The sequence below is a fragment of the Antechinus flavipes genome, chromosome 1, assembly GCF_016432865.1.
Source record: "Antechinus flavipes isolate AdamAnt ecotype Samford, QLD, Australia chromosome 1, AdamAnt_v2, whole genome shotgun sequence".
In the NCBI taxonomy this organism is placed as follows: Eukaryota; Metazoa; Chordata; class Mammalia; order Dasyuromorphia; family Dasyuridae; genus Antechinus; species Antechinus flavipes.
Window position 1 is genome coordinate 337,099,249 of NC_067398.1, and position 26,380 is coordinate 337,125,628.

At 43.3% G+C, this 26,380-nt stretch overlaps 2 protein-coding genes across 2 annotated transcripts in view; both read left to right on the forward strand.

Moving 5' to 3' along the window:
• The window catches only part of WDR90 (WD repeat domain 90), a 52,856-nt gene extending 46,987 nt beyond the window's left edge, over nt 1-5,869 (forward strand). The window contains exons 39-43 of the mRNA XM_051973126.1: nt 870-1,000; nt 1,357-1,497; nt 1,592-1,711; nt 2,108-2,192; nt 5,007-5,869. Of these exons, the coding sequence (XP_051829086.1) occupies nt 870-1,000; nt 1,357-1,497; nt 1,592-1,711; nt 2,108-2,192; nt 5,007-5,221 (692 nt within the window). The 3' untranslated portion in view covers nt 5,222-5,869. The remainder of the gene's footprint in view (nt 1-869; nt 1,001-1,356; nt 1,498-1,591; nt 1,712-2,107; nt 2,193-5,006) is intronic.
• Nucleotides 5,870-6,518: 649 nt separating this feature from the next.
• On the forward strand, nt 6,519-24,736 carry RHOT2 (ras homolog family member T2). The gene is made up of 19 exons (XM_051969035.1): nt 6,519-6,757; nt 6,906-6,964; nt 9,951-10,032; nt 10,206-10,249; nt 10,815-10,868; nt 12,548-12,600; nt 12,803-12,911; nt 14,034-14,135; nt 15,106-15,204; nt 15,490-15,598; nt 16,033-16,153; nt 17,602-17,686; nt 17,916-18,061; nt 18,170-18,270; nt 18,365-18,495; nt 18,717-18,797; nt 19,966-20,088; nt 20,361-20,563; nt 21,730-24,736. The coding sequence occupies exons 1-19, from the start codon at nt 6,721-6,723 to the stop codon at nt 21,845-21,847; spliced, it is 1,857 nt and encodes a 618-aa protein (XP_051824995.1). The 5' UTR covers nt 6,519-6,720; the 3' UTR covers nt 21,848-24,736.
• Nucleotides 24,737-26,380: the final 1,644 nt, after the last annotated feature.

Genomic DNA, 26,380 nt, shown 5'->3' on the forward strand with positions numbered 1-26,380 from the left:
TTTTCAATGTATATCTCTCCCCTCTTCTCTTCCCAGAGAGTCATCCTTTTTAATAAATAATAAAAAAGGGAGTGTTGGGGGTCCTGCAGTAAAGTAAACAAAACATTGGGCACGCTCTTAGGTTGCATGTAACATTTCATCTCTCAAATCCCACACTTTATGCAAAGAGCTATAAATCTGTGCATACTATTTGCTCCACCAGTCAAGACAATCCTAATAGACTTCGAATAGAAAATGTAATCCACATCCAGAGAGAGAACTATAGAGACTGAATGTGGATCAAAGCATAGTATTTTTACCTTTTGTTTTTTCCTTCCTCGTGATTTTTTTTCCCCTTTTTGGATTTTTTTTTTAGCACATCACGTGCACATGTTTAACCTATATCAGCTTGCTTGCTGTCTTGGGGAAGGAAGAGGTAGATAAGGGAGTGAAGGAGAAAAATCTGGAATACAAAGTTGTTTTTCTTTGTCTCGAGAATTTCATTTTCTTTCTTCCTGAGTTAACTCCTTTGAAAAATTTTAAATTGTGAGATTCCACCTGTCCCCTTTTAAGAGAATATTTTCAGTGAAATTCAGTGACCAGCTAGTGTAATCTACATGATATATGAAATGAATACATGAAAGGAATGCACACTGGAACATAACAAGTGATCATCCAGCTCTAAAGTCTCCATTGCCCATTGTCTTCACCAACCAAGATGCTTCAGTTCAACTATCCACTCTTGTAGATAAACAGTTGTTTCCATTCCTGACAGAAGACTTTATCTTCTTAGGTCTATCTTTTGGCAGTTTAGTTTTCTGCTTTAGTTTCTGTCCAGGGGCTCCATGCTGTGAGAACTACAATGTTTTCCCATCATTTTGGATCCACAGGTCAGATCATTATTTCTGGAGACAAAGATGGAATTGTGGCTGTGAGCAGCCCAAGGACAGGAATTACCATAAGAGTGCTGGATGACCACAAAGGCTCTCCTATCACTGTGATCCAGAGCAAAAGCAGAGAGGTAAGGTCAGGTAATAATGTGCAGTAAACATTGGGTTTTAACCACTGTAACCCAGCTTTACTTAAGACCCTCCTGAAAAAGAGTCTCAGACTAGTTTGGTGAAGTATAATTGATAGGATGGCCAATGTGGAAATGTGTTTTGGGTGACGTTATATAAATAATGGATGTTATGTATTTTTGTCTTCTTGATGGGGCAGAATGAAGTAAGAGAATTTAGAACTAAAAATAAAAATTTTAAATAAATAAAAGAACTATAACTAATAGAGAGCTGGAGGCTTATTTTGTGGAAGTCTTATTGTGTCATTTTCTAACTCTTAAGAGCCTATGACTAGATCTCTCTTTCCTTCATTCTCTAGTACTATGACTTTGGTTTGGAAGGTGAACTATGGTTGGCTGCCAGTGCAGATCGAAGAGTTAGTGTCTGGGCTTCAGATTGGCTCAGAGACAAATGTGAACTTGTTGATTGGCTAACCTTTCCAGCCCCCAACAACCCAAAGGTAAGAGTGTTCAGCTTGGTTGTTTTTTTGGGCAGGTGGGGTGATATCACTGATCTCTCCCCTGATCTTTCTCACTTTTGATTTTTCCCTACAGATCGCTACTAACTTACCTCCTTCTCTAGCTGCTTTCTGCCCTTGGAACAGCAGCATGCTAATCTATGTCGGCTTTGGGTTGAAGGAGGAGGTCCTCTTCTACAGCCTCCATCAGAAACAGGTACTAGTGCATCTTCCAGAAAAAGACTGGGCAGGCCAAGATAAGGAATGCCTGTTTAAAAGGGTGATCTTTGCACCACAGACCTATTTAGGCCACAGTATAAAAGAGATCACAGCCTTGCTGAGTCTTTGTGATAGGGCACCATGTGGCCTGGGGTAGGTAGATTTAAGTCAGCATCACTGAGCAGGGCCAGGAGGTTAAAAAGAGATGCCATTTCTTACTTCAGACTTTAAGATCCTAGAATATGCCCAAGCACAGCACTGATTATGAAGCCAGTAGAACCGAATAAAAAAGCATTTCTCAGCAGTCTGGGCCTCCCTTTTGGTGGCCATCAGTACACAACTGCATTGCTACCTGTTGGCTCAACACAGTGTGACACTCTTTTTCTATCTTCAGGTTGTAGAGAGGATCCCCTTGTCTTACTTTGCGACCTCCCTCTGCCTTTCCCCAGGATCATCTCTCATAGCTATTGGATACTGTGGTAAGTTTCTCCTCAGCCTTAAAATAGGGAAAGGGCACCAGAGCTCTGCTGTGGGCCTATACTTGAAATCTGAAAACTTCTGGAAAGTACTGTTGAGGTTCAGCAGGAAACCCCAAGAAATTGGGGTTGCAGAGCAGTGTCACGAGGTCTCAAACCCATCTCCATGTCAAGGGGCAAAGTTTGTTGTAATTGTAATACCAATTGAAGCAGGCGAAGTTCCAAAAGGATTTAGCAAAGAACCAGGAGAAAGATGATAAATTTATAGGACAAAGTAAAGAGAGCAGAGCTTCATGTTACTAATATGCTAATTTTATAGCAAAGAGGTAGATTTTGGGGGTGGTCTATTCACTGTAGTCTTCAGAAACTGTCGGGCCTGATCACTGACCAGCAGATTAACTGACAGTCAGCAATGTTTGTAGGACTTTCCTAAGGTCAGAAGACTTCAGAATCATTAACAGACAGATTGTTAGAACAGTAACACTCTATGAACCTCAGGATCACGGTTATATTTCCCTAAGAAGCTGTACTCCCTTCAGTACCATGCCTTACATGACATTGGATTTCTCTACTCTCCTTCACTCCTATTCTTTCATCCCCACTGGCAGAAACTGGTTTGATTAATGTTATAGTTTTTCTCCCTGTTGAAGAAGACATATTTGTTGGGAATTTAGTTTGCTCAACAATCCAGGCTTTTTTCAGGAGTTGAGGTAGGTGTTAAGAATTCTGACTTTTGTTATCTACCTAAAGGAAATCTAAATCTCTAAATAGGATAGGGCTTTTCATATTGCAATCAATTCAATTCAGTAAACACTTATTCTGTACCTACTGTGTGCTAGGCTTTGGGAATACAGAAAAAGGCAAAAGACATTTCCTGCCTTCATTCAAACCAAAGGGAAGCCAGGCAAATAATTATATGCAAAGCAAGCCATATAGAGTGTAAAAAGGAAATAATTAACAATGGAAAAGCACTGAGGTTGAGGAAGGTTTCCTGATGGAGGTGAGAATTTTAGTTGGAACTTAAAGAAAGCCAGAAAGTTCAGTTTTTGGAGCCAAGGAGATTGAATGTTCTAGGCATGGGGGACAGCCAGCAAGAATGCCTTCAGCTGAGAAATGTATCTTGTTTGTGCAACAGCCAAGAGACCTGTGTCAGTGGATTGAGGAGTATATGTTGGGAGGTAGGGGATAAAAGACTGGAAAGGCAGGAAGAGACTAGGTTATGAAGGGTTTTGAATGTTATGCAAAACATTTTTTATTTGATCCTGGAAGTGATAGAGAGAAACTGAGTTTTATTGAGTAGTGGGGTAACATGATCAAATCTGCACTTTAGGAAAATCACTTTAGTGGCAGAATACAGGGTGAATTGGAGAGCACTGAGGCTGACCAACCTACCGGCAGTCTATTGCAATAATCTGAAGTAATGTAAAGAGGGCCTGCCCCAGAGAGTGACAGTATCAGAGGAGAGAGGAGAGCTTATTCCAGTAATATTGCAATGGTAAAATTGACAGTTTTGGCAATCGTTTAGATATGAGAGGTGAGAGATAGGAGTCCAGGAAAACTCCTAGATTGAGAGTCTAAGGGACTGGGAGGATAGTCTTACTCTCTATAGTAATATAGTATAGTAGGATTTAGGGGGAAAGACAATGAGTTTTATTCTGGACATACTCAGTTTAAAATGTGTACAAGGCAACCAGTTTGAGATGTCTGAAAGGCAGTTTGAGCTGTGAAGGTGGAAGTCAGCAATGAAATTGAGTCAGAAAAGGTAAATTTAGAAATCATTGGCATAAAGAGAAATCCATGGGAGCTGATGTAAGTGAAGTAGTATTGAGGAAGAAGAGAAGAGGGTCCTGAAGGTCAACAACAGTGAGATGGATACAGCAGAGGAGTGATCAGATAGGTAGGAGGGGAACCAGGAGAAAGCCTTCTCCTGAGAGTATCAGGGAGAGAATGATCAATAGGCTGCCAAGAGGTTGAGAAAGTGAGGATTAAGGAAGGATTGGATTTGTCAGCTAAGAGGTCATCTGCAACTTTGGGGAGGCCGGTTTCAGTGGAATGATAAGGTTGTAAGCTAGATTGAGGAGTGAAGGGAGAAAATAGAGGAACAGATTGTAGATATCTTTGGAGGAGTTTGGCTACAAAAAGTAGAAAAAAGTCTAGGACCATATTTAGCAAAGATAAGAGGATTGGAGAGGGAGGTTCAGAATAGGGGAGATATGAGCATGTTTGTTTATTGTTGTGGTTGAATTGTTTTAGTCATGTCTAGCTCTGTGACCCCATTTTCTTGGCAGAGATACTGGAATAATTTTGCCATTTCCTTCTTCAGCTCATTTTACAGATGATGAAGGTGGTCAAACAGGGTTAAGTGACTTTCACAGAGTCACACAGTAAGCATCTGAGACTGGATTGGAACTCAGGTTCTCCTAACCCTACTCCAGTGCCCTCGCTACTGTGCTACCTAGCTGCCTGAGCATGTCCTGCTGAAACCCCTGCCCATGATGAAATGCTTACTTCTGTAGGCCTCTGCATCAGAATCAAGGGTTAGGGCTGAGGGGGTGGAATGGATGAATTTCAAGGAAAATTCCCTTTATCAGAGATTCCCAATTCTGATAATTAGGATCAACATGATTTTCTCAGCCTAGATTGGCTAGATCACTCCTGAGGTTCGGCGTCAGATTAGAAAAACAACTTTTAAACCACCAAATTGTTTAGTATGATTTGAGTATCTTTCTTTTGCTGCTTTCTCAGGCTACCATAAAGTAGCTCAGATCCTAAGGGAAGAGACATAAGACTCTGCTGTTTACTCTTATGTACCCACAGAGCGATTGCTGAGGCTGATTGACTGTATGTCGAAGACTGAGCAAGACTTTGTGGGGCACAACGATGCTGTCCACCTCTGCAGATTCACACCATCTGGCAAACTGCTCTTCACAGCAGCTTACAATGAGATCCTTGTGTGGGAGGTGCTGAGCCTGGGAGCAGTAGCATCCAGAGAAACCAAGAACATCCCTCTTAGACCTCAGATAGCCACATAGACTTGGATTCTCAGGGGACCTTTCCGTCCAGTTTGCTGATCTGACTGTGGCTCAGTTAAAACTTGTTCCATAAATCACATAGCTCATCCTGGCCAAAGGAAGTCAGCTGCAGTCAGGGACTGAGAACTGACTCTTCACAAACTTATTTGATAAACCCAGTGGGTAAGGTGAGAAGGCTGGACCATTTTCCTCACCAGGGTAAAAGCTAAATCTACTGATCAGGTACACAGTAGCATTGGCTTATTCATGTTCCAGAATGTTCCTGTCATCCTAGCCTCTCCCCCAATCATTTTCAATGATCTAGCTCTCCAGAAAAACTGCCCCTAAAGGAAAATGCTCTGATAACAGAGCAGCCCAATCAATTGGATCTGTGTTAAATGGGCCTGTATTTTATATATATGTGTCTGTTTTTCAATATGTGTTTTTGCATTAAGATAATCCATTTTGAGGTCTTCAGCTGTGGGCCTGCAAGACTTGATGCTAAGCCAAGAAACAATTTTTATAAAGCACACAGGCCAAAGCTGCTGACTTAAATGTTATGGAAATATGTAAAATACTTGCTGCCCTTTTATTTGTAGGGTTTTTTGTTTTTTTTTAATGTTTCTATACTTGTACAGTTTTGAAATAAAAGTGGGTGTTTGCAGTCTGGCTGAAAGCCTCAGTTGTCAGCTCCTTCCTGGAGAATTTTAGGTGATCGTGTTCTTTTCTCAGTTCCTCTTCTCTAAAGAGAAGAGGAACCCCACTTTGCCCCCTTGACCTATTGTGAGGAAGAGGAGAAAACTTCATGAACTCCAGTGAAAAGATTTGTGGCTTTGCTGGGAGAAGCCAGAGGTTGCTGCAAGGGCTCCTGCCTGATTCTTCAGGCCCTCAGCCTCTTGCTTCCCCTTCTCCCCCTACTTCCATTATCCCTATCTTGCAGATGAAGTCAGTCGGAGTGGGGTTAGGAGCCTCCCAGGAGGCATGCCGGCCCACTATCAAGCTGCCATCCTTAGCACTCACCAACTCCAGCTTCTTCCAGGGGCCCTCCAGCGCACAGTCCCAGGCAGGCACCTACCTGGTCTGTTGATTGGGAGCGACTTTTCTCTTGGCCAAGTAGCTAGTGTCAGACTCAAGGCTCCTTACCCCAAGGCCAGTGCTCGTTTTTTGTTTTTGTTTTTTTCGAAAAAATCATTTTCCACCCGCCGAAACAGCCCCCCTTCAGACATGACAGTGGGCATGACTGTAGGTGCATGCCTCGTTCTGCAGCGGCAGAGAACTTGTAAACACTTGCGCTGAGGCCTATGAGGACCGGCGAGAGCCGCCTGGGTGCAGTGCCCATCGTGGAGCACGAGATGGCGCCGCTGCATATGCGCCGTGGCTGCTGGGAGCCGCTCTAGGCCGGGAGCTGGCTCCCGGGCGCTCTCTGGTGCAGGTTGGCGGGCCGGGCAGAAGCTGGGCCGGAAGTGCGGTTTGAGGGTGGCCCCGGCCGGCAGAGTGGAGCCGTGGCCTCTCCTGCAACCATGAAGCGGGACGTGCGGATCCTGCTGCTGGGCGAGGGTGAGCACGGCGGCGGGGAGCCGGGTTCAGTCAGCCCGGGCGTCCGCGGGCGGCGGGGGCGGGGGAGGGGAGAAAGCTCCTGGCTTGACCTTGGCGAGGGGCCGGGAGGGCGCTGCGCTGACCCGCCCCCTCCTGTCTCCTCCTGCAGCCCAGGTGGGGAAGACCTCCCTGATCATGGCCCTGGTGGGCGAGGAGTTCCCGGAGGAGGTGAGTGCCGCCCCCGCGCCGGCGTGCCTGTCCCCACTTTGCAGAGCGAGAAGCTGAGGCTCCGGACGCCCCTGGCTCTGAGTGACGTAAAAGCGGGACCCGGTGCTGCCCTGGGCCTCGTGGAGGTCGCCCTGGGGCGCTGGGCCTGCGGTTGGGGCGGGGACTCGCCTAGGGCAGCTGTCCAGCAGCAGGACCGGCTCGGACGGGAGGGGTCTGCTCCCGAGAAGGCGGTGACTCCGCCCCGGGGGCGTGGTGGGTGGGTGGGGGCTCCTCACAAGGGGACCCCTCAGCTGCTCTGGAGGAGACTCAGGAATCCTCTGTGTCCCCCTTCTGTAAAATGTTCCACTCCCTCCACACCCCAGCAGGGACAACTTTGTGAGGTCACTGAACCCCAAAATGAAAGGCAGAGGTAGGATGGTGGACACCCGAGAACTTTAGACCTGAAAAGAACATTAAAAATCATCTAGTCGGCCGTCTTTGTACGGGAGAGGTGACTGAGGCCCACAAAGGGAAAGATTTGTCCGGCCCCAGAGAGTCAAGGGAGCAGCCAAGCCAGGATTTGAACTCCAGTCCTCAGGGCGGTCTAGGACAACAACAGCGTCCTCCCCTGGACAGTGAAGGAGTTGGACTGGATGATCTCTAAGTCCATGTTTCTGATCTCCAGTCTAGTCTGCTTTTGTACTTACCCTGGTAGAGTGTCTGGGATTAGCTGCTTTGTGTGGAGATTCTAGGATTAGCTGCTTTGTGTTCCTTGTATTTAAGTCTGTGTCCTTTAAAAAGCTGCTCTGTGCTCCTAGTAAAGCAGGACTGCCTCCAGAGATTACTGGGCAAGGAATGACAGCTTTAGCCATAAGCAGCTCTCTGTGTCAGTCATCTTCAAGAGGCTTTTCCTTTGGGTCACCCAGGTGGGTGAAGGAATTTGGGAATCCTTATTTTCATTCACTTGTATGTGGTTTACATAGAACTATGGACACTATACTGCCTTGTTTTCAGGCAGTAAAATTGTGACTTCCCTAAGACCTGTGATGTTTTGATTTTCGTATTTTGTATTTCTGCCATCCTCTGGGCAATCTCACTCCGAATTAAATTATTCTGTCTTGGGGAGAGGGGAAGGGAGAGGGGGAGAAATGGCAGAAATACAAAATAAGAAAATCAAAACATCACAGGCCTATGTGACACGTGCTTAGATAGGCACGGAGAATACAAATACAAAGACAGTTCCTGCCTAGAATGAGCTTCTCTTTCAGGGATACATCATGTTTATAAATACACAAATACATAACATATACAAAACAAATACAAAGTTATTTGCTGGGACCCAGGGAGGTGACTAAGATTGAGAAATTAAGAAAATGGCTCTTTTAAAAAAATGGCTTTTAACTTAACATTGAACAGATTAAAGATGTTCTGAGAGGTGGAGATGACAGATTCCTCTTCTAGGTATGGAATAGGAAAAAATATGGAGCTGGAATGTTGTCTTAGAGACTACCAAGCATGCTAGTTAGTTGATTCATACAATATATTGTGGGGAGTAACTTTAAAAAGGTTAGCCAAATGGTGAAGAGTTATAATAGGGAGAAACTGAGGCTTCTCAAGCAGGGGGACTGGCTAAATTGGCTTTGGAGTCCAGGAACCTGAATCTGAATCTAAGCTATTTCCTGCCCCTGACCATGGTCTCTTTGGAACTGTTTCTTCTTCTATAAAATGGGGAGAGGAAAGGCGGGATATATTTAGGGTAGGACTAGATGACCTTTTTGGGTCCTTTCTGGCTATAAGTTTATTTATTTTCGTTATAGCTTTTTATTTACAAGATATATGCATGAGTAATTTTTTCAGCATTGACCCTTGCAAAACCTTTGGTTTCCATTTTTCTCCTCCTTCCCCCTCTCCCCTCCCCAAGATAACAGGTAAACCAATACATGTTAAATATGTTAAAGTAAATATTAAATATAATATATGTATACATATCCATACAGTTATTTTGCTGCACAAGAAGAATTGGACTTTGAAATAATGTACAATTAACCTGTGAAGGAAATAAAAAATGCAGGCAGACAAAAATAGATTGGAAATGCTATGTAGTGGTTCACACTCAATTTATTTCCCAGAGTTCTTTCGCTGGGTGTAGCTGGTTCTATTCATTATTGAATAAATGGAACTGATTTGGTGCATCTCATTGTTGAAGAGAGCCACGTCCATCAGAATTGATCATCATATAGTATTATTGTTGAAGTATATAATGAGCTCCTGGTCCTGCTCATTTTACTCAGCATCAGTTCATGTAAGTCTCTCCAGGCCTCTCTGAAATCTTCCTGCTGGTCATTTCTTACAAAACAATAATATTCTATAACATTCATATACCACAATTTATTCAGCCATTCTCCAATTGATGGGCATCCACTCAGTTTCCAGTTTCTCTGGCTATAAATTTATAATCCTCTGAGCTTATGCCCATGCAAGGTCATTTTTTCTTTTTAGAGGATCATGATAGGACATGAAAATAGTTTTGGACTCCATGCTTTATAAGGAATATTTGTAAAGAACTGATGGCCAGCATTATGGGCAGTATCATCTCTTCTGCAGCTTCCAGGTAGCTTGCAAGTTGCCAGGCCAGGTTAATGTCACCTTTTTTAAAGGGATTATTTTTTACCTCAGTCCTGACATTGAGGGAATTGATGAAAGCAAGTGGCTAGGCTACTAAAATTTTCCCGTCATGTTTATCAAGATTTCTCCTGAATCACAGGGGAAAAGTTACTAACTGGTTCCTGGAACAATGGGTACAATGATTTGTGGGCAGTAATTGGTCTGAGAAAGGTTTTATGTTACCTAGCTTTTGTGTCTTTGTACCTCAAGATTTTGGCCTTACTCTTGTGACTAGAAGTTGTAAGATTTTTTTTCCTTACTGGCATAGTCTATTTTCACTGTAGAATCCTACTCTTTACCCACAAATCATCTCTGCCCTTATGTGAACATTTGTTTTTCTAAGGTTCCTCCTCGAGCTGAAGAGATCACAATCCCAGCTGATGTTACCCCTGAGAAGGTGCCCACTCACATTGTTGATTACTCAGGTAGGTCCCTTCCCCTCTGTGTCCCTGGGTAAACACTGCAGTCCATATCTGCTCCCAGAAGCAGCTTCCTCAGTGGAAATCATCCTGCACACTACTGTTCTGCCCTGACTTGATCCAGGAATCAAATACAAGAGGGTGATTCAACATTGGGTAATGGTGTCTTTTCATTTCAGAAACAGAACAGACAGAAGAAGAGCTACGTGATGAGATCCACAAGGTGAGATTATAAACTGTGGAGTAAAATGGGAAATAGGAAGAATGTGGTGGGAAAAAAACAATAAACCAACAGGAATCTGGAAACTTGGTTCTCATCATGGCTTTGTCACTTATTTTTTGTATGACCTTAGATAAGTCCCTTTTCTTTTTTCAGGTCTCCAATGAGGCTTCCGTTCATATTGTGAACAGGGTTAGACTTAGGTGAACAGGATTAGACTTAGGCAAACAATGAAGCCCTTTTTTTCCTAATAGTCTAAGATTCTAGGGTGTGAACTTTACAAAGGTTTTCTTTGGAAAGGGACTGGCTTTGGTAGACCAATGCTTAGTCACCCCACTTATTAGAACCATCTTTCATTTTACATGGATCACGAATAAAATGCCAACCAGGGTAGTAGTCTCAACTCCTGAACTAAGTCTGGCAACACTTAAGCAGGAGGGCATAGAATGTAGTGATGAATAGGGAAAAAGAAAGATGGGAAGATTTTGTAAGGGCAACGATCTCCTTGTTTTAGTATTGGGTGGTCTAGCTTCTGATATCTCATTCCCATTGTGTACTCTTTTTTCAGGCAAATGTGGTATGCATGGTATATGATGTTTCTGAGGATTCTACTATTGAGAAGGTAAGATAGTTTTCACGCTCAAACTGTTACATAGGACTTACAGTTGCTGCCTTCTCTTAGAAGTTGATCCATAATGATTAACTCCCACTATGTACAGAGACCAATAATAAGAGGTGGTGTAGGACAGGGTTGGGAGGAGAAATCCAGAAGAAGCAGAAGACACAAACCCATGTAGAGCCATATACAATCTACTGAAGGAATGATTGGAGTCAAATGTAAGTATTATGAGAGCTCTTTGGGTGACCTTATTGCCAAGACTTTTTTATAGAGGTTTTGTGAAGCAGCTACTTCTCAATAATTATTGGGGCCACAAAAACTTGTGATTAGAATCTACAGAGAACCATTAAATCTCATTTTAAGAATAATTTTAAATTCTTCTCTTTAATATTTTACCAAAGTCAACTAAAAGTAGGCAGGTTTACATCTCTCCCTGTCTTCACATCCCTTTACCTTTTTCTATAGCTGTAAGATGTTAAAAAACAAAAAACAGGGAAATTTGCAAAGGCTGAGGGGAAGGGGAAAAGTCCTTATGACTGCATAGCCTTCTCTATAATATCTTAGGAATATTACAGAGCTGGTTGTAAGGACGAGAGCACTGTAAGTTTATATTTTGTGTTGCCTGCTCTCTTCTCTGGAAGGATTGCAGGCAGTGAATTTTATTTTCTTTGCCATCTGGCATAAATCATTACTCACTTTAGAGGGGCCATTGGGTGAGTAAGGGGCTATTTTGCAAGGTTTCCCTCTTGCCTGGTGAAATTTGAGCACCTCCCTGAGGGGCTACCCTGTTCTCTTAAGGATAAACTATATAAAATAGAAAGCTTCTGGTCAAAGGGCAAGGTCTTCTGGATCTGTACCAAGAACAATGTGGTCTAGTATTCATGGGAGATTGCTATTAACAAGACTGACAGCCCAGGACAGGTTGCTTCCTTCATTGGGAATTTGGAGCTAATGTGTTTCTTTGCCCAGCATGTGTCTTATTTGTCTGTTTGGCTATTGTGATATTGATTCAAATGTAACTCCTCATTATTAAATTTTCCCTGATTCACCCAGCTAAAAGTCAATTTTTCTCTCCATTTAACTTCCATGAAACTAATTGTACTTGCCTCTTTTTGTAGCTATTTGTGCACATATCTCCATTTAAAAGTCAGAATGGCTCACTGGATAAAGAATTGGCTTCAAAATCTGGAAGACCTGGGTTCAAGTCCTATTTCTGGCACATACTGTCTCTGTGACAAACACTTACCCTTTAGGCTAGAGGTGTCAGATTCAAGAGCCACTATTCCGGAGTGCTGCTCGAACCAGATTAAGATGTAATTGGGAAGTGTTTTAACAAAATAAAACTATATCATAAATAGACAATATTAATTTGTATTTTCCCAAGTTTTTTTGCTGCTACAGGATCTATTTGTTTGATTTTGACACCACTACTCTAGGCTATTCTTTAATGGCTATAAGTTTAAAAGGCAGTATTCCCTTGCATTGGTAGAGGGAATTCCTTATTGTTGTAAAATCACAGGTTCGGTTTGTATCAGTCCCTTATGTCTATTCCCTTATTTCTAGAAACAAAAGTTCCTTGGGATAAGATCTGTCTTAATCATCTATATGGCAGATCTTAATCATCTATATGGCAGGTACTCAATAAATGTTTTCTGAATGTTGAAGGGTGTTTCATTTTTCAGATCCGAACAAAGTGGATTCCATTGGTGAATGGGAAAGCAGATAAAGGGCCCAGGTACTAAATGTGTTTATTCTGGAATGAGTGGGAGGTGGCTTTGGTATGGCCTGTATTCTAAGCACAACCCTTTCCATCACTTGTACTTGAGAGACTCTCCAGAGGGGAAGGATTGGAGGACTAGTAGATAACAATTAAGTCTGTCCACTGCTCTCTCAATCCTTTCCTTTTGAAAAGCCTCCATTTTTTATTATCTTCCCAGAATCCCTATCATTTTGGTGGGAAACAAGTCAGATCTACGTTCTGGAAGCTCCATGGAGACCATTCTACCAATCATGAATCAGTTTTCTGAGATAGAGACATGTGTAGAGGTGAGTGACAGACTAGGACTGGAGAGGCCACAAATGAGAAGTAGAAATAAATGACATGTTTAATCTATCTTGGATTTCTTGCTGCCTCAGGGAGTGGGGGGAAGGAGAAAAATATGGAACATGAGGTTTTGCAAGGATGAATTTTGTATGTATTTTGCATGTATTTTGAAAAATAAAAAGCTATTATTTTTAAAAAGTAAATGACAAAAGGATCACTTTAGCATAGTTCCTCCCTTATTGTGAAAGAATCTAATTCAGTCACCAATTTAATAAGGGACATATGTTAGATCTGGGATTGTTTCCACCGTGTTTCTTCTGTAGTACTTACATGTTTTATCATTGTTGTAGAACCATAGAGAATCCAGAAAAATCATGGTGTCTGCCTTTAAGAGTCGTTAGTCTAGTTGAAGGATAAGACATAAAAAGAAAACATACTTTAAGCAACAAATGAGATAGCCAAGAAGAGCTGTAGGAGTCAGGAATTCATTTCAATTCTATTGTAAAAGGGAGAGAAAAATCACCAGCTGGTGTAGTCAGAGAAAGCTTCCTGTAGGAAGTGGGGATTTGAACTGTGTGTTTATGAATGGGCAGGATTAGGGCAAGTGTAAAGGAGTGAGAACAATATCCAGGTGGTGAAAAGGGAAACAATCCAAGTAAAAGGAAGTAGAGGAACAGTGCAAGGTGTTTTGGAGGGAAGTTAAATAATTTGCTTCACTAAAGAAATTCTTGGTAGAGGAGTAGTGGAAAGTAAGGCTAGGAAAGCAAATTCGAGCCAGTTTATGGAGAGATTTAAAATGCCAAGCCAAAGTTAAACTTTCTCCTTGATAGGAAGAAGTAATCCAGGGTCATCCTTTTGTATATTCAGCATGCTTCTGCCCTTCCATGATTTACAGCCAGATGAATTGTTCCAATTTTCAAAGCAGAGCAGGGAAGAACTCTCCTGAGCAAAGCTTGTATATTGCCACTAATAAGAATAGTGATGGTAGCAGTTCTGTGTTACTGTCAGTTTTGTTCTTGAATGGTATTCCGACTTGATTTCTCCTAATCTCAGATCCACCTTCTGGAATCTTGAGGAATAGTTGTGTTCCTTGCTCATGCTCTGTTTTGTTGTGTTTCTTCTAGTGTTCTGCCAAGAATTTGAAAAACATCTCGGAATTGTTCTATTATGCTCAAAAGGCAGTTTTACACCCTACTGCCCCGTTGTATGATCCAGAGGAGAAGCAGGTGAGAATGTTGGGTTTCTGTGTGAAGATGAAGGCTCACTTGGGTTTGGCATCCCCTTTGAAGCCAGAACATTCACCTATTTAGTCCTTTAATATATTTTTTTGTTTGTTTTCAAGCCTATTTCAGGAAAGGCAACTCAAACTGGTATAGTCTTTTAATCAGAGAATCATAGAATGGCAGATTACTTTGTCTAACCAGCTTATTTTACAGATAAGGGAACAAACCTTAGAGAGAGGAAAATGAGTTATAAGCATAACTGGAATTAGAATCCAGATCTCCTCATTGTAATATTCAGTACCTTTTCTAGTTGGCCTAGAACTTTAGTTTAGTTTAACATGAACCAAAAGCTCAAGACTGAGTCCTGCCAGCTAAGAGTACCCCTAGGCCTAAGAAACACAGAGCCCTTAGACATCTGGAACTCCTAATGGTACCATTTTTTTTTGGCACCCAGCACACACCATTGATTCATATTGGATACTTTTGGGGTCCATGTTTTGTACATTTCACTTGTATCCTTCCAACAACCATAGTGTTTAGTAGTGCAAGCCACAGATGCTATCCAAGGGAAGATAGCCAGTTCTGAAACATTTGTGTCAGTGGGAGACAACAGAACCATATGTTATTGCAGGCCTCAGCCCTGGTTTTAACTCCAAGTTTGGTTTTTTTCCCTTCCCAGCCCTTGCCTGAACTGCTCCCAAGACAAAATAGATGGCTATGTTAACCTTCCTTTTTTTTTTTTTTTTTAAACCCCATTTGCTCTTGGTTAAGTGTGACCAAGAATGGAATGATGGAAGCAGAGAGAAGAATCACTGGCTAATTTACCAAGTGGGTAATGGGAAGTAGAGAAGATTGCCTGCCCAGTTCTATTTCCTAAGTACTTCCATTTCCAGGAATGTTTGGCTTCTTTGTGGTTTAGGGGTCAGCTCTGTGACTTTGCTAGGTGGACGAGTTTTAGTTTGTTTCCTCACAGCTAAGACCAGCTTGTGCCCAAGCACTCACCCGCATCTTCAGACTCTCTGACCAGGACAACAACCAGGTGCTGAGTGATGATGAGCTCAATTACTTTCAGGTGAGCACATCAGGGAATCGCTGTAGCTATAGCAGGGACTGCTATCATGTTAGAAGCATCTCCTTGAACATTTTGGCATTTTCCACTTGCTGCTCCTACCTTGTCACATTCAGTTGGAACAGCCCTGCCAGTTCTCCTTTCTTCTGGGTTTACAACCAGCCTCTGATAGAAGCTCAGAGCTGTGTCTAGCTAGGTGTTTGCAGGCTTTTCTATGTAGCAATAGTACTGAAGATCTTTGCCTTCTCCACTCTCTTAGTGTAACATCTCTGTTTCTCTTGGGGTCAGAAATCATGCTTTGGAAATCCTTTGGCTCCCCAAGCCCTGGAGGATGTGAAGATGGTGGTGTGTAAGAACACAACAGATGGTGTGAAGGATGATGGGCTGAGTTTGGATGGTAATTTTTGACTTGTATGTATGTCTCCCTTCACTTCTTACTTCGAGAGCTTCCCATCAGGTTCTCCACACTGGGAACACAGGCAGGCAGGGAGGTGGCTTTGCTGACTTATATTGCCAGATTCTGCTTTGAGTTCAGGCTGGTATACACAGAGCTCTTTTCCTATCCCCGATGACTTGGATTATCTTTTTTAAGTTTATAATGTCTTTAATGAGGTCTCCAAAACTTTAGCTGACTTTGCCTGTGGTCACCGTCAGTGAAAAATTAGACAGAAATGTATTCCATTTCCTCGATGTCTATTATATTGCTTGATCCATTTGGCCAGGTCAAGGGAGCTTGCCTCATCCCTGAATTTCAGAGGTTTGATAACAAATCTGAAATTGCTCCCTGGCTATGGATTGCCTTTATAATTACTGCCCCTACTTCTCCTACAGGTTTCCTCTTTCTGAATACCCTCTTCATTCAGAGGGGCCGTCATGAGACCACCTGGACCATCCTACGTCGCTTTGGCTATGATGATGAGCTGCAGCTGACTGATGACTATCTTCACCCACTGTATGTGACACTCTGAGGTCTGAAGGGGAAGGAGTAGAGAACCATGCTAAGCTTTGGTTTCCCTAAGAAGCCAGGCTCTGTGCCTCCCTCGTTAACCTCATGGGGTGTGGTGGAGTCACCCTGCCATTCTAGCCTAATAAGACTTCCTTTCCAGTTGATGAGTGAAGCTGCTAGTCCTAGTTACCCCTTCTTTACCAGGAGTACCATAATCAAGTACAGAAAAGGCCAATGTTCCCTGTGTGATGATTCCCCTGGAGCTGTCTCAGCCACCGTATGTCAAGAAGACTTGTTGTAGTTGGGGTCATAGAACTGACAGCCAGACAACCATGTTTTCCAAACAGAATGGCAAATCTGAGCACTATCTCAAACATAAAACATATTTAGCACAATAATCAGTCCCTGATTCAGTCACATTAGGCTTTGCTGCTGTTATTCCCCAGCCATCTTAGCTCAGTGCCCAAGCACTGTCATCAGGAAGAAAATCATTGTAGACTTCCAGAGTCTATAGGAAGGAGAGGGCAGAGGACATGCCCAGCCTCTGTTGCTATATGTGACTTGCTTTCCAGAAGCATTGCCCCAGAGATAGATAATTAAGAGGCTACATAATACAATAATAGCAACACTTTGCCATGATCTGCTATGACTGACTTAACTCTTCTCAGCCAGTTCCAAAGACTCATGTTGGAAAAGGCTATTTACATCCAGAGAAAGAACTATGGAATCTGAATGCAGAACAAAACCTACTATTTTCTCTTTTATTTGTTTGTTTTTCATGACTTTTCCCATATGTTCTGTTTCTTCTTTCACAACATGAGTAATGTGGAAGCACATTTACATGACTGCACTTGTATAACTTAAATCAGATTGCTTGCCATCCTGGGGAAGGGGGTAAGAGGGAGAGAGGGAGAAAAAATTTGGAACTCTAAATTTGATAAAAAATGATGTTGAGCACTATCTTTATGTGTAATTGGGAAAAATAAAATACTATTTTAAAATAATTGGAAAATATTTAACACAATAAATAAAAATACAATAGAATATTAAATAAAAGTCTTTGTACTAATTGGGCAGATAGTAGGTGTCCTCCTATCGGGATTACAGTTATGGTAACCAATGCAGTAACATTCCTGGAAAGTTGGCCACAGTGAGCTTGTACCTTCCTTGGACAGGTCAGCTTTTATTGAGTTTCTACTCTTAGAGGTTTCATAGAGAGATGGTTTATAAAAGATAATAATTCTAGGTCAGAATTAATTTGTATGTATTTATTTGCTGACCTAGTTAGGTCAGCATGATATTCTGAATAAGCCATTTGTTAACTGTGACGAGTGGAAGCTATAACATGAGAATAATCCCTAGTCCTCTTTCAGGGTTGAGTAAGTAGTTAATTGCTTCAGGCCCCATCTCCTCATTCCACACCCACCCTAACAATTTTCCTTTTCCGCCTCCAGGATCCGTGTTCCTCCTGGCTGTACCACTGAGCTCAATCACTTTGGTTACCAGTTTTTGCAAAAGATGTTTGAGAAGCATGACAAGGTGAGAATAAAAACACCTTTCAAAATCACCCAGAACAACTACTGTTATTCTCTTCACTACATCTTGCATGTTTCTCCACAGCCTCTCCCACATGTCTATGTCAAAACCATAAACACATTTTCCTGCCTGTTCTACTTCCCTAGTCATGATGCACCTATAGTTATGTCATTCTAGCTGCATTGGACCACCCTTTTCAAGGTGGTCACTTGAGACACTTTTGTGTTTCTAGGACCAAGATGGAGCCCTCTCCCCTTCTGAGCTTCAGAGCTTCTTTAGCCCATTCCCTTCTCTGCCTTGGGGCCCTGAACTCTACAATACGGTATGCACCAATGATAAAGGCCTGCTTTCCCTGCATGGATTCCTCTGCCAGTGGACGTAAGCGTAGTCCCCTATCCATCCCCTTAACACATGTTCACTTTAGACTTCATTTTCCCTTCCCTTCTTCAACATAACTGGCTGCATTCTCTTTTCATGCTTTCCCAGGTTAGTAACCTACCTGAACATTCATCACTGCCTGGAGCACCTTGGTTACCTGGGTTACCCTATCCTGTGTGAGCAAGACTCTCAAACACATGCCATCACAGGTGGGTAGCCTTTCTTCAATTCCCATGGAATGTGAGGGATCCTTAGACACCTCCTTGTGCTCATTGGCCATATCACGTGTTTTCCCTGCTAAAGTCACCCGAGAGAAGAAAATGGACCTGGAAAAGGGACAGACACAGAGGAATGTCTTTCTTTGTAAAGTGATTGGTGCTCGGGGTGTAGGCAAGTCAGCATTCCTACAGGCCTTCCTTGGGAAGAACTTAGAGGTGAGTTTGTCCCATTTCCCACTGTGTGTATATAAATCCATCTATCCGTCTCACTGTCTATCAGTCTTGTTCTTTAGCTAGCAAAGCCACAGTGTTTCGTGCTCTCTCATCCCCAAGTGAGGGAGGCAGACCCTGTTGGAGATGGAGATGGGGGAACCTTTTGGGTATATGTTTTATCATTTTGATTTCCTTCTGTTCACCTGTGCCTGCCTTGGTTGCAGGCCCTCAGGAAGCACCCAGGAGAACAATCCTTCCATGTCATCAACACAGTGCAAGTCAACGGGCAGGAGAAATATTTAATAGTAAGTATGGGGCCATTCAGAGGTGATGGCAGCTCAGGGAAAGGTCTATTCATCCCTGGAAATAAACATCCAGCTGTGCCAGGAAATGGGACTGCAATTCCCTCAGACATCTCTGTGAATGGGAATTTTGTCTGAACTAGAATCAAGAACTGTCTAATACTTGCTTTTTGGATTGGGGTGTCATTCCTTCCCCACAATGGCCATAGTGCAATTTCATCACTTTGGGATCTTTGCACTTGAAAGTGTATAACTTCTGGGTGTCAACTCTCCACATTGTAAACCTAAGCTGAAATTGGTCTCAGAAAGAAATATTTTCCAGTTGACCCCTAGAGGCTTTTTCTGGCGCTTTGTTGGTTTTCTTCCCTTCATGCATGACCTAAAATCAATCAGGGAAGATAGAGAGATCCCACTTCCTGAAGCCATCCCCAAGCCTCTTTTCAGACAAATGGTGAAATAGCTGGGTTTTATTTTATTTTTTTTAATTTTACTTATTTTGCTGAGGCAATTGGGATTAACTGACTTGCCCAGGGTCACAGAGCTTGGAAGTGATCAGTGTCTGAGGCCAGATTTGAACTCAGGTCTTCCTGACTTCAGGGCTGGTGCTCTATCCACTGCAACAGCTAGCTGCCCCAGAAATAGATGGCTTCTTTAGGTGACTGACTGAACCTGAAAACTCTAAAAAGATTTGAGGCAGGTCCCTCTGCTTGGGGTATATGTGCTTTTATATATTTCTGAGAACGTTTCTTTCCTGGGGAGGACGGTTAGGGGTCACTGCTCTGGTAGCTAGACAATAAGGGAAACTGTATGCTGCCTAAGAAGTGGAGTTTTCTAGAAGGCCTATATTTGCATTTTGGACATATTCTACATCTGTCATGATAGTTGGGCATCCCTCGTGCATGCACATCTCATCGTTGCTTATAGCTAAAGACCCAGCTAAGTGTAATAAGGAACTTGACCATGGTCAAAGGCAAGATGACCAAGTGAGAATTTGAACTAGTAAGTCCAGGCCTAGCTCCTGAGCAGAGGAACCTCTGGGATTCTTAGTTAACTGTGGGAGGCCTTCTTTTCTGGCCCTGACCTGATGGGGAAGTGACCTGCAGCTTATTGGACTCTGGCCTGCTGAGAGCTGACTCGGTGCTCCCCACCTTTGTTGTCTTCCTGTCCTCAGCTGTCTGAGGTAGAAGCAGATACACAATTCACCACAGCAACCAGTGCTGCCTGTGATGTCGCCTGCTTGATGTTTGCTGCGAATGACCCTAAATCCTTCACCTACTGCACCAGTATTTATAAGGCAAGTCATTCATTTGCTTCAGATCCTTTTCTTAGAAAGAAAAGACACACAGGGCTTGTTGTTCAGGTCAGAACTGAGCCTGGTATGGGGAGGGCGTGGGCTTACACGTGGCAGTGTGCTCACCGTCATAGTTGTACGCATTTCTTCAATGCCTGGTCATCTGCCAGCTGAGGTGTACTTTCCCCAGAAACCTTGGGGTTCCAAGATCCTTCTCCCTAATGAGCCTACAGAGATAGTCTTCATACTGACCTGAATTCTTTTCCTTTCTGTAGCAATACTACATGGATGGACAGATCCCCTGCCTCTTTGTTGCCTCCAAGTCTGATCTGCCAGAAGTGATCCCACAACATTCGATGTCCCCAGCTGAGTTCTGCTACAGGCACCATCTCCCTCCACCATGTTCTTTCACCAGCAGGGGTCCTAGTGCTCCTAGCACCACTATTTTCACCCGACTGGCAACTTTAGCCACTTTCCCGTGGGTATCATGGCTAACATCTTGACTAGAGAGTTGTCGTTTTAAACCAAAACATTCAGACATCAGTGTCCTTGGGGTCCAATGGGAGAGTCAGCCTCTTAGGGCTTTCTTGGGGAATCTAATGCCCCTTGAAGAAGGGAGAAGGAAGGGAGGAAACAAGCACTTACTATAAATCAAGGACTGCACTAAGTGGTTTTTAAGAGGGAAACAATAATGTTTTACATTATCATTTTTCAGAGTGCTTTATATTCATTTGCTCATTTGCTACTCACTCCTAACAACTCTATGAGATGGTCAGGGAGGGGATCATTAGTCCCATATGGATGGTGAAAGTAAACCTCAGAGACTTGCTCAGAGTCACAAGAGCAACTGAGATTCAGTCCTGGGGCTTCTAACTCCTAGGTTAGTGCTTTTTCCACTACAATAATTTAACTGACCTATGTCATTTAGAGTAATAAGCTCAAGGATTTCATAGGCCAGGGGACCTATGTTTCATCTCCTTTTCCCATATCCCTGTTTATTCAGTCATTTTGAACACAATTAGAACCTAGTTATTGGTATTTCTGGACCACCTGCAATGTGTTTTTCATCTTCCTTAGAGAGAATCATGAGAGAAGTCAATTTTTGTCTTCTTCCTCATCCTACTTAGGAGATGACTACACTGGGCCAGACCATTCTGCCCACTGGTCATCTTTCACTGCCAGTGTTATCAAGGGAGACTTTAGGGGAGAACCTGGATGGTTATTCCAAGACACTGGCATCAGGTTAGAAATATGCTATAAGTAGCCCTCAAAAAAAAAAGTGGAGAATAGAATACCTGTAAATATGCAGGTCTATAAGCAGGAAGACTCGTGGGCCTCATGTTGTCCATCATGCCCACTGAACAATGGTGGGAAGTGCTTCCTCATCTGCTTTACTGTCTTGGGCTCAGAGTAAAGAATGTGGGCAATTGCTCTTGGCAAGTAAATAGTTTTTATTCCAGGGTTTCCATCAGTCTTTGAATTAAGAGCTTTGGGATTTTCCTATGTTCATTTGGCTGGAATCAGCCTTTTTTTAAAAATAGAAATGAGAAAGATTATTCGTGGGAGAGGATGATAGTGCCCAAGAGAAAGCACTGGGGGAATGAATGAGTTCACCAAATGTTTATGTGTTCTCCTTTCCTACAGGCACTTGAATGATTTAGAACTCCGCACAGCCTCCTTTTGGCTCCGGATGACCCTGGGGGCCACTGTGGCTGCAGTCCTTGGATTCACCCTTTACAAGACCCTGGTGAAGAACAAGTAAGGGGAGGGTCTGGGTCCCACCAGACACTGTTGCTGTAATTGGCTCCTCTTCACCATCCTGCCAGGGCAGATCAGGCTGCCCCTATCCTGGAGGAACACTCCCTGATGAGCTCTGCCTACCTCTGCCTCAGAGCCTGTTCTATAGCCTGGACTGGTGTTTCGTGATACACCCACCTCCCACTTCCCTTCCCCCCCCATCTCCTCTAAACTCAGTGTTCCCAATCTCAGGGTCCTTGGGAGGGACTGAGAAAGCAGATGGACCTCCTTCAGATCATAGCTTATATTTTTAGAGTTTTTACAGTTTTCAGGCTCAGTCACCTAAAGAAGCCATCTAACTCAGAAAAGAGTTGGCTTCAGGAAGTAGGATCTCTATCTTTCCGGCTTGATTTTAGGCTAACACATGTGAGGGGAAGGGAACCAGCAAACTCCAGAGAAAGCCTATGGTAGTCAACAGGAAGATATTTCTTTCTGACCCCAACTTTCAGCCTAGGCTTACAGTGGGGAGAGTTGACACCCAGAAAGACTACAGAAATACAGCCTTCGGGGTTCTCAGCAGTACAAATTTCTCTCCGTTAGTCACAAACTGGGCCCCGGCCCATGCTTACTCATCTGTATCTGACACACTGATTCCCAAAGTAGTATCTCTAGCAGGATTCTAGGCCACATCTTTTCTCCTTAGCTGGCTAAAATATTCTTGCATCTCCATCTTCCTCCTCCCAGCCTCATGCCCTTGGCCTCTCCTTGACTGTAGAGTGCCACGTGCTTTGCTCTGCTCTAGGGGTTTGTGCCATGCTGGCATTACAGGATTAGGGAATTCCAAAAGAGCCTGTGGTGGGGAGGCATGTGGCCTCAAACCTGGAATTCTCCTTAGCTAGCCAAACTTTCCTTTCCTGCTTTGGAGCTCTAAGGTTTCCTAAGCTGAAGTATATGCTGAAACTTGGATCTAAGATTGAGGATAGGGTTGGGGGACAGTATCTGGGGTGAGGGAGACCATTAGGATTTTTCCACCACGAGTGACCCAGATTTTGGTCTGATGAAATAATCAACCCTCATTTATCACTTCAGTATGCATATCCATTAGGGCATGAAAAAAAGAGTAATTTTGTTTCCCATTTAAACTGGAAATTTTATATTTTCTATTGCTGGGACTTCACACTTTGAAAAGTGACTTTTTATGTCAGATTTCTTCATCCTCAGCCTTTTTTTTTTTTTTTTTTTTTTTTTTTTTGCTGAGGCAGTTTTAAGTGACTTGCCCAGGGTCACACAGCTAGAAGTGTTAAGTATCTGAGGCCTGCAGGGCCGGTGCTTTATCCACTGCGCCACCTAGCTGCTCCCATCCTCAGTCTTAATGTGGGCTGGAATTCATGCCTTTTCTCCCTCTACTTCCTTTTTCTCTTCCTCTGTCCCTTACTGTAAAAGCATATCTCTTGAAAAATCTTCTGTGAGGAATAATCTCCCTGTCACATCCATGTCTGTTGTCTGTCCCTTTCCTTTGTGCACTCAATGCCTCATCTGGCTCCTGAGTCTGAGGCAGGGGTGAGAAGCAGTCAATTAAGCAGGGAGCAAGACTTGAACCTTTCAAGTACACTCAGGGTAGGGCAGTTTACGTTGTGCTATTGCAATAGTGTTATGTAAACTACCTTTTTATGCAGTAATCTATTTTTAAAAAAGGATCTATTTTAGAGTCACAGCCTGGATACATTCCAGCCCTGGTTCTGTGTATCTGGAGCAGTGTTTTGTGCTTGGTTTTTACTGACATGAAGGGTCTGTGTTATTCACTTAGTTTACTTTAAAGGGGAGGCCTCATGTATTTAAAATAGGTATTTTCCATTTGAGGCTGAGTTGTGACTTTCCTTTATGAGTAGAAAAAGGGGGTGTTGCATTTCCCCACAACAATCTCTTAAACTTCTCCAGCCCTTAGATTACAAGCGAGACATAAAGATGCAGACAAGAAGAGGAAGTATTAATACACTGTCCTATTCAGCTAGGATATGTCCTGGGGTTGGCATTGTGTAGCTAGCTCTGCCTCGTATTGTCAAGAGGTTTCTGTCACTGGGAGTGACATAGTGTCTGCTGAGGTGGTGTTAAGAGCCCAGGCCTGGTGGTCAAAGGGCTGGAGGAGAGACAGGTTTTGGCCATCTTTATCTCCTAAATAAATATGTGCCGAACATTTGTTCTCCAGGTTGTGTCCCCAGGCCATTTCTAGGTAGGGACTGGACTGATTCAACCCAAGAAAGTACAGGGCGAAATCCAAAGTGTGTCCTAGAAGAGAACCAACTTGGGGTGAATGTCCATTTTCTCTTTGAGATGTAGTTTTGAGGGGAGTAGGAAAAGATACTAACGTTATGCCATGGAGGAGTGGGCTTCTGGTTCTCTATGTCCTGACTTCCAGTTTGGGTACAAATTCCTCTTGAGAGCCAGTACTCCTGCTTCTCTATACTCCCAATTGTTGGACTACCTGTGCCATTTCTTGACACATACGTGAAAGGCAGTTGGTGTTTTCATAGTAGTAAGGGACCTTGGGTTTTTTCTGGGTGTGAGAGAGATCTTAGGAGGCTCTACTGGTCACCAGCCTTCACTAGTAAAGTCTGGCTAAACAGAATGCTCCCAGCTCCAGCATGACTTGGAGAAGCTAGCCAAGCGCCTCAGCCTGGGATATCTGGTTTTATCACCGGCTGTTCCCCATGCTGCTCTGACCCAGAGCATTTGGCCCAGTGTCCTGCTGCCAATGCTGCTCCTATCCAGCCCAGGAAGAACAAAGTCTGGGTTGGGATCCCAAGAAATACCACTTCTCACCTGCTATTTGATTATCATGTTTATTGTCCAAAGCCATATAATTTTATGATGGGATAAACACTTTTCAATAAAATAAGTGTTTGTGCACACTAAAGCTGGGTTTGATCCGGTTAATGTTAATTAGTTGTTGGAAAGACCACTGTAAAATCAGTTTCCCTGATCTCCAACGGAAACATGACCACTACCCAAAGGGAAGACAACTTACCACTTACCATTTCTCATCGGTAGTTTCTGTCCATGGTTTAAAATGCTGATCCTCACATTTCCAACCCAGTACATGACTTTTGAGGCCCTGGCTTCTCTTTAGCATCTTGCTCTGGATTCCTGTTTGTTAGAGCAAACTCACATTGACTTCTCCTGATGTCTGAGTGCAGCTGCTGCTGCTGCTGCCTCTTTGGGCAATAAGGATTCATCTGCCGGTCAGTGCCTCCATCTTGTAAAGCAGCCCAGACCACTGGCATCTTGTAGAAAGAAGACTGGCCTGAGTCGGACCCTGGCTTCTAAACTTATCCAGGCTCCCAGACATCCATCAGGGATAACAAGTGCAACATCTCCAGGGGTCAGTTTTTCCATTTGTAAAATGATAATATTTACCTCATAGAGATATTGTAAGAATCACAGTAAAAATACATCGAGTTCTTTTTAAGAAAATAAAGGGCATGGAAGAGAGATTTGTCTTTATTCCCCCTCACACATATTGTAACCTAGCACAAGGGACATCTCCCACTTTGTCCTAAAGCTAGCAAATTTGATCTCTGTCCCTGCTGCTTCCCTGGTCCTTCCTCATGTGCTGCTACAAGAAGCTTTAGGGAGAAAAGCCATTCAGCTTAATGCCCCTTCTCTGAGCTCTGGGCAACCTCTTTCCTTAGGCCTATTTCAGATAGGGCAGCTTGCTATTTCTAACCTTCCAGCATCCTCTGGGGACATTAACTGCCAGGAGTAATTGCTCCTTTTCAGCTCCCCGACAGAAGGTTATGGATTTTCAAATGGTCCTTGGAGGAGGTTGCTATGGTAACTCAACAACCTCTGTCGTAATAGTCATAAGGCCAAGTCCGCTGGGACCAAATTTCTCTCCCCTGGTATCCTTCCAGCCATGTAGATTTTGATGAGTTAGCATGTGAGCTTGGATTTGGATTCTCAAAGGATAGTCTTTTTCTATCAGACAAGGCTAGCCTCTACCTGACTTGGGAATGGGTCCTCCTTTTGTAAGGAGCTATGCTCGCTGGGGAAGATAACCTCAGGAGGGCAATCACTGGGCTTGTGAGCAGCTGGTGCCTCGAAGGCTGCTTCTTAGAGTCTAACCCCAGTTACTTGGCAATGAATGCTAAATTGCATAAGTCCTCACTTTCAGGGTAGTCAGGGCTACAAAGACAGACAGCTCTGCTTCCACCTGATGCTTGTCCGATTTTCTTGTTAATGCTATGTTGTACTCCAGGGCCCAAGACACACATTTCCCTAAAAAAATGAAAACACCAGCCCCAGAGTTACTGTTTAGGCAATGCTTCTATCTCGTTTCTGAGCAACTCCCCAAAGCCCAATGTGACAGTTGCAGCTTCAAAACTGAAAAAGTTTGCAAAATTCTGGCTTGTGTCCTGCGGAGGAGCCCACTGCTTATTTCCCCTTTTCCCCACCTGTGATATTCACCCAGAAAATGTGTGCACTGTGCTGGAGAAAAGGGAGAAGGGGAAGGATTTTTCTTCAGCTTTCTGGCCTGAGGAAAGGAACCGAACAAAGAATC